Source organism: Branchiostoma floridae, chromosome 6 (assembly GCF_000003815.2).
Source record: "Branchiostoma floridae strain S238N-H82 chromosome 6, Bfl_VNyyK, whole genome shotgun sequence".
Taxonomy (NCBI): Eukaryota; Metazoa; Chordata; class Leptocardii; order Amphioxiformes; family Branchiostomatidae; genus Branchiostoma; species Branchiostoma floridae.
The window spans coordinates 12,228,465-12,243,108 of record NC_049984.1 but is presented as its reverse complement, the minus strand read 5'-3'; the positions used below and the strand labels follow the sequence as shown (position 1 = coordinate 12,243,108).

The 14,644-nt window shown below is 41.6% G+C and overlaps 1 protein-coding gene across 6 annotated transcripts in view; it reads left to right on the top strand.

Moving 5' to 3' along the window:
• Positions 1–14,644, top strand: part of LOC118417276 (trafficking protein particle complex subunit 8-like) — a 40,816-nt gene that overhangs the window by 6,009 nt on the left and 20,163 nt on the right. For 4 of the 6 annotated variants that reach the window (XM_035822782.1, XM_035822783.1, XM_035822786.1 and 1 more), the window contains exons 5-24: positions 890–1,058; positions 1,785–1,938; positions 2,449–2,575; positions 2,842–3,013; positions 3,326–3,441; positions 3,779–3,929; positions 4,606–4,706; positions 4,871–4,976; positions 5,108–5,239; positions 5,764–5,835; positions 6,046–6,198; positions 6,853–6,918; positions 7,490–7,622; positions 8,301–8,495; positions 8,977–9,215; positions 9,723–10,166; positions 10,411–10,808; positions 12,430–12,583; positions 13,907–13,957; positions 14,462–14,558. In XM_035822782.1, coding sequence (XP_035678675.1) covers positions 890–1,058; positions 1,785–1,938; positions 2,449–2,575; positions 2,842–3,013; positions 3,326–3,441; positions 3,779–3,929; positions 4,606–4,706; positions 4,871–4,976; positions 5,108–5,239; positions 5,764–5,835; positions 6,046–6,198; positions 6,853–6,918; positions 7,490–7,622; positions 8,301–8,495; positions 8,977–9,215; positions 9,723–10,166; positions 10,411–10,808; positions 12,430–12,583; positions 13,907–13,957; positions 14,462–14,558 — 3,230 coding nt within the window. The remainder of the gene's footprint in view (positions 1–889; positions 1,059–1,784; positions 1,939–2,448; positions 2,576–2,841; positions 3,014–3,325; positions 3,442–3,778; positions 3,930–4,605; positions 4,707–4,870; positions 4,977–5,107; positions 5,240–5,763; positions 5,836–6,045; positions 6,199–6,852; positions 6,919–7,489; positions 7,623–8,300; positions 8,496–8,976; positions 9,216–9,722; positions 10,167–10,410; positions 10,809–12,429; positions 12,584–13,906; positions 13,958–14,461; positions 14,559–14,644) is intronic. The other 2 variants (XM_035822785.1, XM_035822784.1) reach the window with 2 other exon arrangements.

Sequence of the window (14,644 nt, the reverse complement as noted above, 5' to 3'; positions counted from 1 at the left end):
GAAGGTCCAGGGAAAGTAGAGGTGTAAAAATCTGTAACAGCCACTCTTTTCACACTGCCTTGATATTTATTGGCAGTCTTGCCACACTTCAATGAGTGGTGGTAATTGTATTTGAAAGTATAATTGTGTTTCACATGGCATGGCATTCATAGTTTGTGGTCTTTTTGAGATGCAGTGTTGTAGGGATATATAATATAGAGAAAAATCCAATCTGACACAAAGTGAACCACTGTGGAAATGGATTGTTATTACTTCATTAATGAGCCTGACAGCAAATGTTTCTTAATTTTTTTGTGGAAAATATCTTAGATATGGATGAAAATCATCTGTGCTGTTGTCATGCGGTGTTCAGGACATGAAATATTGGATTTCCACAGCATGAGACTGCATTATCAATAACTAATAGGGCTTATAACTAATTTCTTTGCTTATTAAATGAAGACATGTCTGTTTGAACTATCATTCTGTTACTCATGTTTGTTCAACCATGATCACTTAAGCAGTTTCTCAGCATGTCAGTTCCTATAAGTGCAGAATAAGTTGCTGTGTGTAATAATTTCCAATGTGCCAATTGTGAATAATGATTTATGACAAATACTGCAAACTTCAAAGAGTATAATTTTCATCCCAAGATCATTCATTTGTTGGTTGATATTGGCCTTCATTATCGCAACAGTCTCCAGTGTTTCACACTGATTTTATTCACATTCACTGCAAATGAGACAAGAATGGCTTTAAGGTCCCTTCCTGTTCCTGTTTATTTACACAGTAATGTTTTACTTTTAGGCAGTTACTTGCCTGTAGTTGTCTTTAGAGTCACCCTGGATCACATAGCTAAGTGTTCTAACAGACAACATTAACATTGTGAGACTTGGTGCATGTGTTACAGAGCGGAAGAGGTCTTCAAAGGCATGAAGTCCAGTTATGGCCAAAATGGCTGCCACTTACTCAAGGTCAACTCGCGACCTCTAAACTCTGCCAAGGAAAACAGCGCCGGTGGTCCGGAGACAATGACAGGAAACTTGCCAGACCCCTGGAGTCAGTTCCTGAATAAAAAGGTGGAGACCAAGTTCTGATGAATACCTAGACCTATAGAGTGGATAAGTAGTTTTGGGTATACAGTAGAAACCAGTTAGTTGCACAACGGATTGCCACACACTTCTGTTAATTGCAGGGAATTCCCAAATCCCAAACTGGTGCTATCCATCTGGATAACTTCGCATTATTGCACCACCTGGATAATTGCACAAAATATGCTAGCAAATGGTGTGTGCAATTACACGGCTTCTGCTGTACTAAAATAGAGAGAAACATTTTAAGTTGACTACGTGCTTATGTATGTCAGTCTTGTTTCAAAGTCAGTGCATGCAGTACTAGTGTAATATATATCAGTGTGCTGTGCAGTACATTAGACCTAGGATGGAATATTTTGTTTTTGGGTACCCAAACATCCCTTGCCAAAACCTGCTGACCCTAGCCTTTTTGGGGGGTTTGACTGTTAATATAAAATTTTTGATCTGACTGCTAAGTGATGAATTAAAACAGAAATCCAAGTAGTCTTGTGAATTTTCTTGCAGCCTTCCTGTTTTAACATCTTAAGACTCACATTAGATTTGGAGTCTGCAGAGGATGATAACGATAAAATTTACCTGCTATAGCCTTACTCTCAAAACAGCTTGTACCTATCAACATTAAGGAAAGAACATTTGTGTCAGTTTCCTAATCATAAATCCATATTGCAGTGGTTTCTTTTCCTCATGTCTTCCTTCCATATTTTCCTTAAGGATGTGGAGCATGATTCCCCAGACAGTGGACAGAGCGGACACTCCACAGAGAACACAGACACCTTCCCTGATAAGGTGACAGAGTCCGAGCCAGATCAAGGTGTGACCGTCACCCCTCCTCCAGAAACTAACTCTGTGCATGAGCCTCCAGCAGGTGAGACTTCTGGTGGTGGTCTAAATATGATGGATACATACAGCTAGTACCACACAATTAGGCAAAGCTAGCTTTATTAGCATTATGTACAAACTGGTGTATACATGTAACCCTTAACTGGAAAGAAATTGTGATAGTAAAGGTAAACCTAAAGGTGAAGCATTTTTTAGGCCATGGTGGCAGTAAGTTATCATTCACTGTCTAGGCTACAGTATTGAAGGCAGAGCCCATACCTCTCCTTTCGTTGGCCTTTTACCTTGCCAACCAAAGACAAGTCCCCATTTTTACACCTGGAGAAGTGAGGGAAGTTGTGTTAAGGTATGTCTAGCCAGGACCTTTTACTCCCTTGTCTCCTAGCCTAGCCACTCAGCCATTTGATGTCACTATGTTATTATGGAGGGCTTGCTAAAATTGGGCCTCCATTGATAGTTTCCAGTTGTTGTTGTACTACTAGATATGGTTGGTAAGTTACAGATAACAGATAAGTTACCTGTTATGAAATTGCCACAGAAGCCAGCTCAGAAGAGGAGAAAGAGCCAGAGGCTGAGGTGATCTCCCATCCTCTGGAGCAGAGCGATGATGAGCCAGAACTCACCAAGTCTCGTGCTGAGACAGAGGACTCCTACAATGCAAACAGGTTAGATCTAACCACTAGCTAATTTTCAGGTGGAAAGGTAGATATCTTCAAACAGAGGTGTATTATAATCTAAGATTCTTATAGAGGAAATAGTGCTCAATTGAAGAAGGATTGTAAGAGGAATCTATCTTCATTCAACTTTCCTGTGCCACAGTGAGTCAGAATGGTGCACTTCTGAGAGGATCTGCTAGAGGGCACTGTCCATCTGCAGGGCTATCCTCCTGTAGCTTGATTTCTCATGTTGTTGGCTTATGTGCGATTCGCAGCACGGACACCATGAACCAGCTGAACGAGGCGGCCAGACGGAAGGGTAACGTCCCCCACGGGCTGTACCTGACCTTGAGCGACCATGACAGACTGAGGATATTTGCACACGAGTTTGCAGTTCGAGGTCTGCTGCCACACATAGAGAGAACTATCAGGACACTGAATGAACAAGTAAGAGCTTCTAGTAGAAAGATCCTCTTAATTGAATAAGTAGTGCACACTTGATTGACTGTCAAAGAATTACGCTAGTTCACATGTATCCATTGTTTTTAGAAACGGTATCTATGGATAACAAGTTGATGGACGGTGGTTTCAAAGTGCAATATTTTCAATATCAATCTGTTATATTTGCAATACTTGCACTTTAAAAACACCATCTGTCAACTTGATATCCCTAAGTAATATGTTAAAAAAATGGATATACTAAGGTTACCCTGCCTAATAGGAAACTACAGATGTGATTAAAACTTTCTGTCTCCATAGCTTGCCTCCAGAAAGGGACTGCACCGATCATTCTTCAGTGCTACCAAGAAGTGGTTTGGTGGGAACAAGCAGGCAGAGAAGGGCTCTGGAGTACAGAGCAACAACGGTGGAGGGATGTAAGTACTCGTTGTCTGTACACTGTCTGGATTTTAGTGTACCAAATGATGTCAATTTGTGGCAAAATTTCAGCCTAATACTAAGCCATATACTCTGCCAACTATCCTACAAGTAGTCAGGTTTGGCATTCTATATTGTAGTAGTATCCAGTATTTGATTATAGTGCTGCTGGGATCCCTGTCACAGGGATAGGTAGCAGTCTAACATATTCCATACAGGATTTCCTTGGACTCCCACGACCTCAATTTCAATTTGGTGATGGTGTTAATGCAGTTGCTATTTTTCAATATATATATGAGGAAATACATGTATTGCTGTATTTTTCTGTGTGATCAGCTATTCGGAGGCCTCAGCAGAGGTCCAGCTGCGGAAGCTGGGTGACCTGTGCTTCCTGGTACAGATGTACGATCTGGCCTACACGTCCTATCACACTGCCAAGAGGGACTACACCAACGACCATGCCTGGATGCACGCAGCTGGCAGTCTGGTCAGTTTGTGTATTGTTGTCACAAAGCTTCTGTGATTGGCTAGATGAATGATGATGTGTGTCACAAAGCTACTGTGATTGGCTGGATGGCTGATGAAGTTTTTCACAAAGCTACTGTGATTGGCTAGATGACTGATGAAGTTTGTCATAAAGCTAACTGTGATTGGCTAGATGACAGGTAAAGTTTGTCACAAAATTAACTGTGATTGGCTAGATGACTGATCAAGTTTGTCACAAAGCTAACTGTGATTGGCTAGATGACAGGTAAAGTTTGTCACAAAACTAACTGTGATTGGCTAGATGACTGATGAAGTTTGTCACAAAGCTAACTGTGATTGGTTAGATGACTGATGAAGTTTATCAAAATATTACTGTGATTGGCTAGATGACTGATGAAGTTTGTCACAATGCTGCTGTGATTGGCTAAATGACTGATGAAGTTCTTCACAGAGCTACTGTGATTAGCTAGAGGATATATTGAATTTGTCACAAAGTTACTGTGATTGGTTAGGTGACTAATGAACTTTATCCCAAAGCTATTGTCATTGGCTGAATGACCAGTAAAGTTTACAGCCAGAAATGTGCAATGTCATTGTCAATGAATGAGCAGTGTTATCACTTATATTTCCTGATGTTGGAAGATGTATAGTAAGTGTAGCCTGTTGCACTATTACAGGAGATGGCAGCCCTATCAGTGTTCATGCAGGGATCCCCACAGAGACAGTACCCCTCCCACTACATGGACTCTGCCATACAGATGTATAACCAGACATGCAAGTAGGTGGAAATCAATTCATAGTCATTATTACCATCATTGCTACATGTGTGAGCCTGTGAATTTTTTCTCAAAAGTTTCTGACCAAAGGGACTTTGTTGAAACGGTGATTTAGAATCTCTATACTCTTCAATGATAATTTATCATTTATAAATGTTTTTCTTAGAAATCCCCAGTTTGCCACCAGAACCACCCTGCTAAGCACAGAGATCCTGAAGAGTATGAACCTGTTTGGAGATGCTGCCATGCAGTTCATCAAGATGACCAGTGAGGTAGGAACACAATCTGTATTTCCCTCGATTCTTTTCATGTGTATATTGTACTGAATGTGATGGTTACATTTTAAAATAACATTTACAAAATATATTTTGAAATTGTAATTATTCTGTATGTTTCCCCACAGGATTCTGACTTGAGAAGTGCCCTGTTGTTAGAGCAGGCTGCCCACTGTTTCACGTCCATGAAGATGCCCATGGTCAGGAAATATGCCTTCCACATGATCCTGGCTGGTCACAGGTTCAGCAAGGCTGGGCAGGTAAGAACACTTAATGAACCAAAGAAGGGGCATATTGGTTAGGGTCTGTGTATGGGATGGGATGAGTCCAAAACTGTCATGGCTAACAGCCTCTCTTGTATCAGATCTTTTGCATGTATTATAATATATATTGCGCAGCCCCTGTCCTTGTTGCTGAAAAGCATTCTATTTTAACCTGCTGTTCTTATCCTTGGTGCTGAAGAGCATTCTATTATTTCCCTGCCTTTGGTGCTGAACACTGTCCTCCTGTATTGTGCTTTCCCTGCCCTTGGTGCTGAATGTTGTCATTCTGTATTGTGCTGTCTCTGCCTTGATGCTCAATGACATTCTACTACATTGTGATGTCCCTTCCTTGGTACTTTCTGAGGGGGAACATTCTGCTATATTGTGTCATCTTTGTCTTGCCTTGTGCTGTGCTGAAGTACACATACCTATGGTGGTATTCCTTTACTTCCACTGCCATGAACCAAAATGTACAGTAGTAGTTTCTTTATAGATATTTATATGATATCTTCTTGTTTCAGAGGAAACATGCCCTGAGATCCTACTCTCAAGCAATGCAGATCTACAAAGGGAAGAGCTGGACTCTAGCTGAGGTATGATATATGTTTGCATGCTTGATTTCTCTGCCTTTCAAACAATCTAAGCTCTCCCTGCCAACATTTACTTTGATATGGGCTGTGATAATATTTGGTACGGGTGTACCTTGGGTCATTCAGAATAGTGTATTGCATTTTCTATTCATTCCTTACTGACTTGCTTGAAAAATCCTTGGCTAACAATTTCCTCTATTGTGGATTTTAAAGGACCACATCAACTTCACGATTGGTCGTCAGTCCTTCAACTTGAAGCAGCTGGAGAATGCCGTGTCTGCCTTCAGACATCTGCTCATCAACGAGAGCAAGCAGACACCCACCCAGCAGACTGCCTTCCTCAGAGAGTACCTGTTTGTCTTTAAGGTAGGAACTGAAAAATAAACATCTTGTGCATCTACATGTATTATAGATTATAATACTGTCGATATGCAATAATGCAAATACATGTACAGGTACATGAACATTTAAATGTATGCATTGAAAAGTTTGTTTTCTTTCTTGTTATCATAACATTGATGTTGTGTTTTGGTCAATGTAGTATACAATGTTGACAGAATTATCATTGTCAGGAGTTTAGAGAATTGGTTTACATAGGAATGATGTACAATTAGATTTGGCTTTTTTTTTGGAATTTCTGAAATTTCAACTTGCTGAACTGCAATGTAAGTACATTTATGCTGGTTCTGAAAATGTTTCTTAGATTTAAGTACTACCATCTTGCTTGCCATTCAGAAATACATAGCATTTAGACATGCAAACTAAATACAGGCTTGTATGACATGTGATAAAGGTTGGCATAAATATGCAGCAGCTAAATAGAATTTGTATATTGCAGTCAGTGGTTATAATTAGGTTCCTCAGCAATCCTAAAAATCTGTATGAAATGTAGAATTGTTTGCCTTCCTCCGATAAGAAAGTACTTTTGCACCCTGCACAGTTGTTGTATATAACTGTAGATATAGAGCAGAGCAGAAGACAGTAATGGATGTTAAACTCTGATTGGTGGCATATTTCTAGGCCATCACTGCCAAAACCAGGACCTCAAATGGTGGCATGACAGAGGATGAGACAGATGAGGAAGAAGTGAGGAGCTCTTATTAACGAAAGTTCTTACTGATGAAAGTTCAAGTTGAAGTAGACAAGTAGGAGGGTAGAACAGTACACTTGAATGGCACCCAACAAATAAAAAAATGCTATAGCTGCTTGTGACAAAAATGACTGCAAGACCCAAACAAAAATATTGAATCAGAAAAATTATCTATACATTATGCAATCTGCCATGACATCCCATCATCTTTGATTTTAAGGCTTCCCCTCTTTCTACAGTTATGTCATTGTATGTTTTGTATAATTTGCCTAACTAGTCAGGTACATTTTATGAAACAAGACAACTGCCTAAATATGGGAATTCATTGTTGTGCAGTTAGGCATATTTCAAAATTTTGACAGCATGTTTGCTTATGTGCTTTCCAAATCATTACTGTGCAGTACAAATTCAAAATTGCAGATATTAGACTTGTGCTCATAGTTTCACTTTGGCTTCATGTAAAACAGAATAAATGATGCTGTGAAAGGATGATTTTGAAACGGAAGCATCACCAAGTGAGGTGTAATTATGTGTATGTAAATTGTAATGAGAACTGTTTTTCTGTAGCATTGGCTGACCACATCAGTGAATGAAGGTACGACGGTGCCAGGTACCCTCCCCCAGCTGCCCCTGCCCTACATCAGGACTGCAGACACCAGGGTTTTACTGTGCCAAGAGAGTCAGTTTCCAACTACAACAGGTGAGACATTAGTGTATACTTACACACCAGGGTTTTACTGTGCCAAGAGAGTCAGTTTCCAACTACAACAGGTGAGACATGTGTATACTCACACACCAGGGTTTTACTGTGCCAAGAGAGTCAGTTCCCAACTACAACAGGTGAGACATGTGTATACTCACACACCAGGGTTTTACTGTGCCAAGAGAGTCAGTTCCCAACTACATCAGGTGAGACAAGTATATATGCAGGATATACTGAAAATCAGGAAATGTTTGCAGTGTTTTTTTTTCCACAGCGACTATTCCACTGCAAATTCAGAGCATCATGGGTACGCGTTCCTATCGTACCTCAGAATTCTTTCAACCTCAAATTTGAAACACAGGAAAAACTCATTTTCCTCCCACCCAGTCCCAGGCATGAAATTAAACCACTGCAAAAGGAACATTCTCATTGTACAACATAAAGATGCAAAAATTGGAAGTATGGTTTAAAACAAATGAGCCAAATAGCTAAAAAAAAAAATTTCGTGAATTCTCTTGGTTTGTTGCAGTTGTTATTGTCATAAACCTACTCATGATGAAACAGTGTTTGCTTGCTTGTGGAAAGTGTTGCCTGTGAAGACTTATTTCCATTGACTTTGTGAATAGAAAATGTTCATTTCTGTACTCTTGTCCCAATACTTGTCATCTCCTGTAGGCAGTAGAACCAGGGCAACATCAGTGAGTCTGGAGCAGCCTCTGGACCGCCCCACCCTGCAGAAGTGGATTGAGCTGGAGGACCTGGCTGTACGGGTGGCCAATAACGGGTCCCTGCCAGCCAGCTATCGCCCAACTGTCCAGTGTCTGGGGAAGTGCAGTAATAATGCCCACCGTCCAGTCTGTGTGGTGGGAGGTGAGAAGTACAAACTGATCAGTCCAAGCTTTCTTTACACTGACAACAAGTAGTTCCTTAATTTTCCTCAAGCAGAGATATTTTTATTACGTTTACCTCCACAGAAGGGAAGCACATTGTTTGTTTGCTCTGTTTCCTTTTCCTCTTCTTCTTTTAGAATGAAATATGGTCAATGACCTGGATGATACAGTTGTCATCATGTAATACTTACTGGTAAAGTAGCAGACACCCTTTGAAAAACTTCATCCATACTCAAATCTCAAAAAAAATTTAGCATTAATAACATGCTACTGTTCATTAGCCAGTACCTCGAAACAAGAAGTCAAACCACCCAGTAATGTACATTGATACATCTAATAAATCAGTAGACTTAGTCTAGACATTTTGTCTATACATTCTTAGGTTATTGTGTATTCCCTTGCAATTAGCTTTCATGCAGGAGTTTGTAAATAAATGTTATCATACAATTTTTTCTTTCCAGAAACCCTGACAGTAGAAGTGGTGTTCAGTAACCCCCTGAGGATCCCCCTGGTCCTGTCGGACCTCCTGCTGATCTGGAGGTTTGTGCCCATCAAGTACATGGGTCCTGGTGGGGAGGACAAGCAGCATGACATGATCACCAACGAGAACATCGAGCCGGGGAAGATGTCACTAGCTGGAGAAGTACTGCACACCCAGGTCATCAAGGAGTTTGTACTCGCTGCACAGGAGACAAAACCTGTAAGATTTGTGCAACTGTTTTATTCAAAGTTATCTTGAGCAGGTACAGGACACAGGGTCCACAATAATAAGAATAATGCAAGAGGAAAGCTGTCAGTAGTCACCTTCCAGACTTTTAGTCCATGGTAAACCCACATTGACAAGTGTCCATCAAGTGCATCACTGGCCATACTAAACTTGGTAACCTTTGACCCCTCTGCACAACATCAAAACAGCACTATTGTAGAGCTTACTGGACAACCCAAACATGACTGAAACAAAGTCTGGGTTTCAACAAAATAAGAAGGGAAATCCTTCTCCAAATCCAGCTCCAGCCAATACTTCCTGAGAGAAAGGTTTTAAATTTCCATTTTGCAAGGGTGTTTCTATACTATGAAAATGGACCCTATGTGCTTGAGTGTGATATAGACCTTTGCCCTACATGTGTATCTGTGCTGATTTAATATTACCTAATAGGTATGTGACCATATAGCAGTACATGAGTAAGATACTCTGTGCTCCCTCCAGGCTCGGTTGATTCTGGTTCCCCAGCAGACTGGTGAGCTGCGGATCCTAGGAGTGGCTTACAGCCTCGGGGGAGGCTCCTCCCAACAACAACATGTCTCCACCTCAGGCATAGCAGGTCTACAAACCCCACCACCCAGTCCACAATCCCAGCCTCCTGCAGTGGTAACCCAGCAACCCATGCTGTCACCCTCACCCACGGTGACACCCCCCGGGACCACCCCCCTCACCTCCTCCTCCAACCAGCTGGTCCCCCCGACCACCGGCAGTCCCAAACCGCCCCCTAAGAAGCCCAGCTACATCAGCAGTGTGTATGTGAGAGGGAAACAGGAGCTGGAGATCCAGGGTCCAAGACTCAACTCCACCAAGCAGGAGAGATGCAGCACCATCTATGGTTCAGACAGACGGCTGGACCCTATCGTGGCTCCTTCCATGCCACTGTTAGAGGTAGCTATTCATTTTTAGTGTACTCTGTAACCAAAGTGTACCTATATGTATATTCAAATGCTGTATTCTGCTGGTATCACTGGAGCACTGGATCTTTTCGTATGAGTCTCCTGCCATTGGCAAACTCGGATATGATGACTAAGCATTTTTCACTGAGTGCAACCCTACTTTTGATTTGATATGATACAAAACTGCACTGTTTTAGTTGGAGGTACTGACAGTAGATTTGACTTGCATTTTCCAGGTGTCCTTCCTCAACTTTCCAACAGCCCTTCTCTGTGGAGAAGTCCAACAGACCCTTGTGGAATTCACCAACACGGGCAAGTGCACGCTGCACAGACTCAGAGTAGCTTCCAGCAACCCGGAATTCTTTTCCTTCGGAATTACGCAGCCGGAAGAGCAAAGAACTTCCAAGTACATTTATAAGACCTTGCCGTTGGATGGGGATGAGAGTGGGAAGGCCCTGTCCGCTAAGATGTGCAATGTTACCGATGTTATAGACGTTCCCTTGCCGGATGGAACGTTAGCGCCAGGTGCGACAGCTTGCCTGCCCATGTGGGTACGTGGAGTAAACTCAAGTGGGGTGCATGAGATAGACTTCCTCTTCTACTACCAAAGTTTGGAGAAGAACCCCAAGATGAGGTAAGTCAAAGGGAAACATTACTCTTGACATAGACTATTAATGGTATGACACTAGGTAGTCCATTGACTTTTGGGGGCTATAGGGGAAATGGGCTGTTATCCACTGTGTCTAGGGCACTGTATTGGAAGGCAGAGCCCATTCCTCTCCTTCCACTGACTTTTACCTCCTTAACCAAAGTTGGTGCCCATTTTGTCACCTTGGTGAAGTGAGGAAAAGTGTGTAAAGTACCTTTCCTGAGGACACAACATCAAGCAAGGAAATGCCAGGAATTGAACTTGTGACCTGTACACCTCGTGCCTACTACCCTATCCACTCAGCCATTTGATGCCACACATGCATGATACATGTACTAGTAGGAATCATCAAAGTGTGGCCATTTATGTGATAACATTTTTAGTCTCGTTCTTCATACATAACTCTCAAACATGTCATTTACTAACCTTACTCGTGGCACAAACTATTGTAGGACTACAGCTTACGCTGTTATGTGGAAGACTACTAGTACATTGACCTTGCTGATTTTCCTTATTTCTTGTCTTGCCTATTTTGTCCTTGCTGATTTTCCTTATCTCTTGTATTGTCCCTGACCAGTCACCGAGTTCTGCACCACACGGCTGTGGTACAGACCAGTAACTCCCTGTGTATCCGGGCACTAATGTTCCTTATTTCTTGTCTTGTCCCTGCCCAGTCACCGAGTCCTGCACCACACGGCTGTAGTACAGACCAGTAACTCCCTGTGTATCCGGGCACTAATGTTCCTTCTTGTCTTGCCCCTGCCCAGTCACCGAGTCCTGCACCACACGGCTGTAGTACAGACCAGTAACTCCCTGTGTATCCGGGCACTAAGGCCACACCAATTTAATTTCTTGGTTCACGGATTCGCTCGCTCCTATTTTTTGGGAAAAAAAATAAAAATAAAAATTACCACTCAGCAAATTTTCACCATTAATGAAGCCATTCACCAACTTTCTGGTGTAGCAAACATAAAAACTGCACTACTTTTGTAATTTTCAACAAACAGGTGCTGTTACTGTACAGTAATAGTGTTTTTGTACTTTTTTCAAGCTGAAAACTTTTTATTCTTTATGTTTTGGATTAGCCTTTACCTTTACCCCAACCATTTTACAAGTTTTATTTTTATTTTTATTTCGCCCTCTCGCTCCATATTTTTTATGAAAAAATCCGTGAACCAAGAAATTAAATTGGTGTAGCCTAATGTTCCTTCTTGTCTTGCCCCTGCCCAGTCACCGAGTTCTGCACCACACGGCTGTGGTACAGACCAGTAACTCCCTGTGTATCCGGGCACTAATGTTCCTTATTTCTTGTCTTGTCCCTGCCCAGTCACCGAGTCCTGCACCACACGGCTGTAGTACAGACCAGTAACTCCCTGTGTATCCGGGCACTAATGTTCCTTCTTGTCTTGCCCCTGCCCAGTCACCGAGTCCTGCACCACACGGCTGTAGTACAGACCAGTAACTCCCTGTGTATCCGGGCACTAATGTTCCTTCTTGTCTTGCCCCTGCCCAGTCACCGAGTCCTGCACCACACGGCTGTAGTACAGACCAGTAACTCCCTGTGTATCCGGGCACTAATGTTCCTTCTTGTCTTGCCCCTGCCCAGTCACCGAGTCCTGCACCACACTGCTGTAGTACAGACCAGTAACTCCCTGTGTATCCGGGCGGTGGCAGAGCGCAGCAGACTGGCGCAGGTGTCCAGTCACCAGGACGACACCAACTGTCTGGTCATCAACCTGGGCATGGAGAACCTCAACCAGGTACGGCAATTGTAAAAAAAAATATTGATGTTTGATTTTTTGCCCCTCTCCCTTGTTAAAGACACAAAATGTCTTGATCATCTAGATATTGATAGGTTTGAAGGCTGATAGCCGGTATAAAGGTACCATACCAGAATGGCTATCACATCAAAATATATGCCTTCTACTATTCAAAAGTAACAAGGAGAATTTGCCATATGCTTTTGAAGGTACTAATATGGCCTCTGGCCCATGGACTTATTACTGACATTCCCACCTAGAAACATTGTCATTCATGTACAACATGTCATTCACAAGGAAATGGAGATGGAATTCTGGCAGTTTAAAAGCACTACTTCCCTTGCTGTACACTACTACTCAGGAATTATATTTTGAAAAGAAACCTCTTCTGCTGGTTTACCTCACTTATGAAACATTTGGGGAAACAAAAAGAAGAAGAAATTTCCATAACATACTCCAAGTCATGCTGAATGGAGAGCTACATTTTGTAGGTGGTCCATGTGTTCAGTGAAGAAAGAAATGCAAGACAAAGTCAAAGCCAAAGATGTATATACAAGTACATATACATGTATATATACAATATATTACAGGTTCCTAAAACTTTCAATGTTTTGTAAATACTTTCTCAAATGACTGGCATAACTCCATAACACAATGATTTGTCCTACGTAAGCAGAGCCTTTCATCTCTGATTAAGTTTCTGTGGTGAGACTTTGAATGGAAGGAACAGATCCCCTGGCCAGCTGGAAACAATCCCCACCATGGCCTGGTCTGACCTGGCACGGAGCTTAAAGCATTCCTGCCGATGTCTTTCATCTGTGGCTGACCTTACAGTGTCACCTAACAGATAATCAACAGCTCATCTCTAAAGGAGAGCTCCTAGAAAACAAGCACTGCCTAAAGTTGTTGTACTATATATACTACTGAAGTTATTGCTCTTACTTGGCTGACATTCTTATCATTAACATTTTGTTAGCAGGTATTTTTACTCTCATCTGTCAATCAGTTTGAGGGGCAGGCAGACATGTGCAACCATTTGTAACATGGATTAAAAAAAAAGGATATGAGACAAAGCAATTTTTCAAAGATTTATTTTAAGAACAACAGTTACTGCAACTAGTAGCTTACCAGCTTTGGTACAACACTGTGAATAGCATATACATTGTACATACTGTGCTCTCATTGGGTATCTTTTTGTCTTACGATTTTACTGACAAGTCACAATGCCAATGAGTAAAACAGAGCTGCCAAAAAGTTAGGAAGATTGCAAAGGGCAGATCAGCTCTTTAATGTCAACTTGTTGAACACATCTTGAATTCTCAGATAAACAGCTGGAACCCCCTTTCAACCATCCAGTTGGCTCCATTACCATTGGTGAGTTGTGAGTCACCAGATTATAAACCCTGGGCTCAAGGTGGAGAGAGATCTGGATTTGTGATTTTCTTACAGCGCAATCTGGAGGGTTTCTCTACAAGCACTCAATCAAAGACTTAAGCAACATAAAAATCTTTCTTATATTAAAAGGAAAAATTACTGCACATGTGCTAATCAGATAAAGAAAGAATGCTGATCCTGAAGAAAATGGAAAAGGTGATTCTACGGGTCAAAGCTTATGAATCCCAGGGTGACATACCTGTAGACTAGTAGTAGTATTGAATAACAAATTTCACTTGTCCTGAAATAAAATTATTGTTGCCTTTGCACCCATTTTAATTTCACGCTATACATTTTATTTGCACACATGGTGTTAAAGATACTAATCACTTTTTATTTCATTTCATTTCTATTTCCTGGATGTTGGGATTTTACATCTTTTCATTGGTTTGATGTTGTTTGTTTATTAGATTAAATAACATTTTATGTTTTGCACATTGACAGATCCATGACTCCAACATCACAGAGTTTACCATACTGCAAGTATCAGCAGCCAGCCCTGTATGGACCCTCACCCCCATCAGTACACAGTGCAATATAGGTCAGTACAGGCCCTTTCTTTGGGGATAACTTTCCATAACTCAGGACCTATGACTGGGGAGGGTTAGAGAGTTGATGAAAAATGCT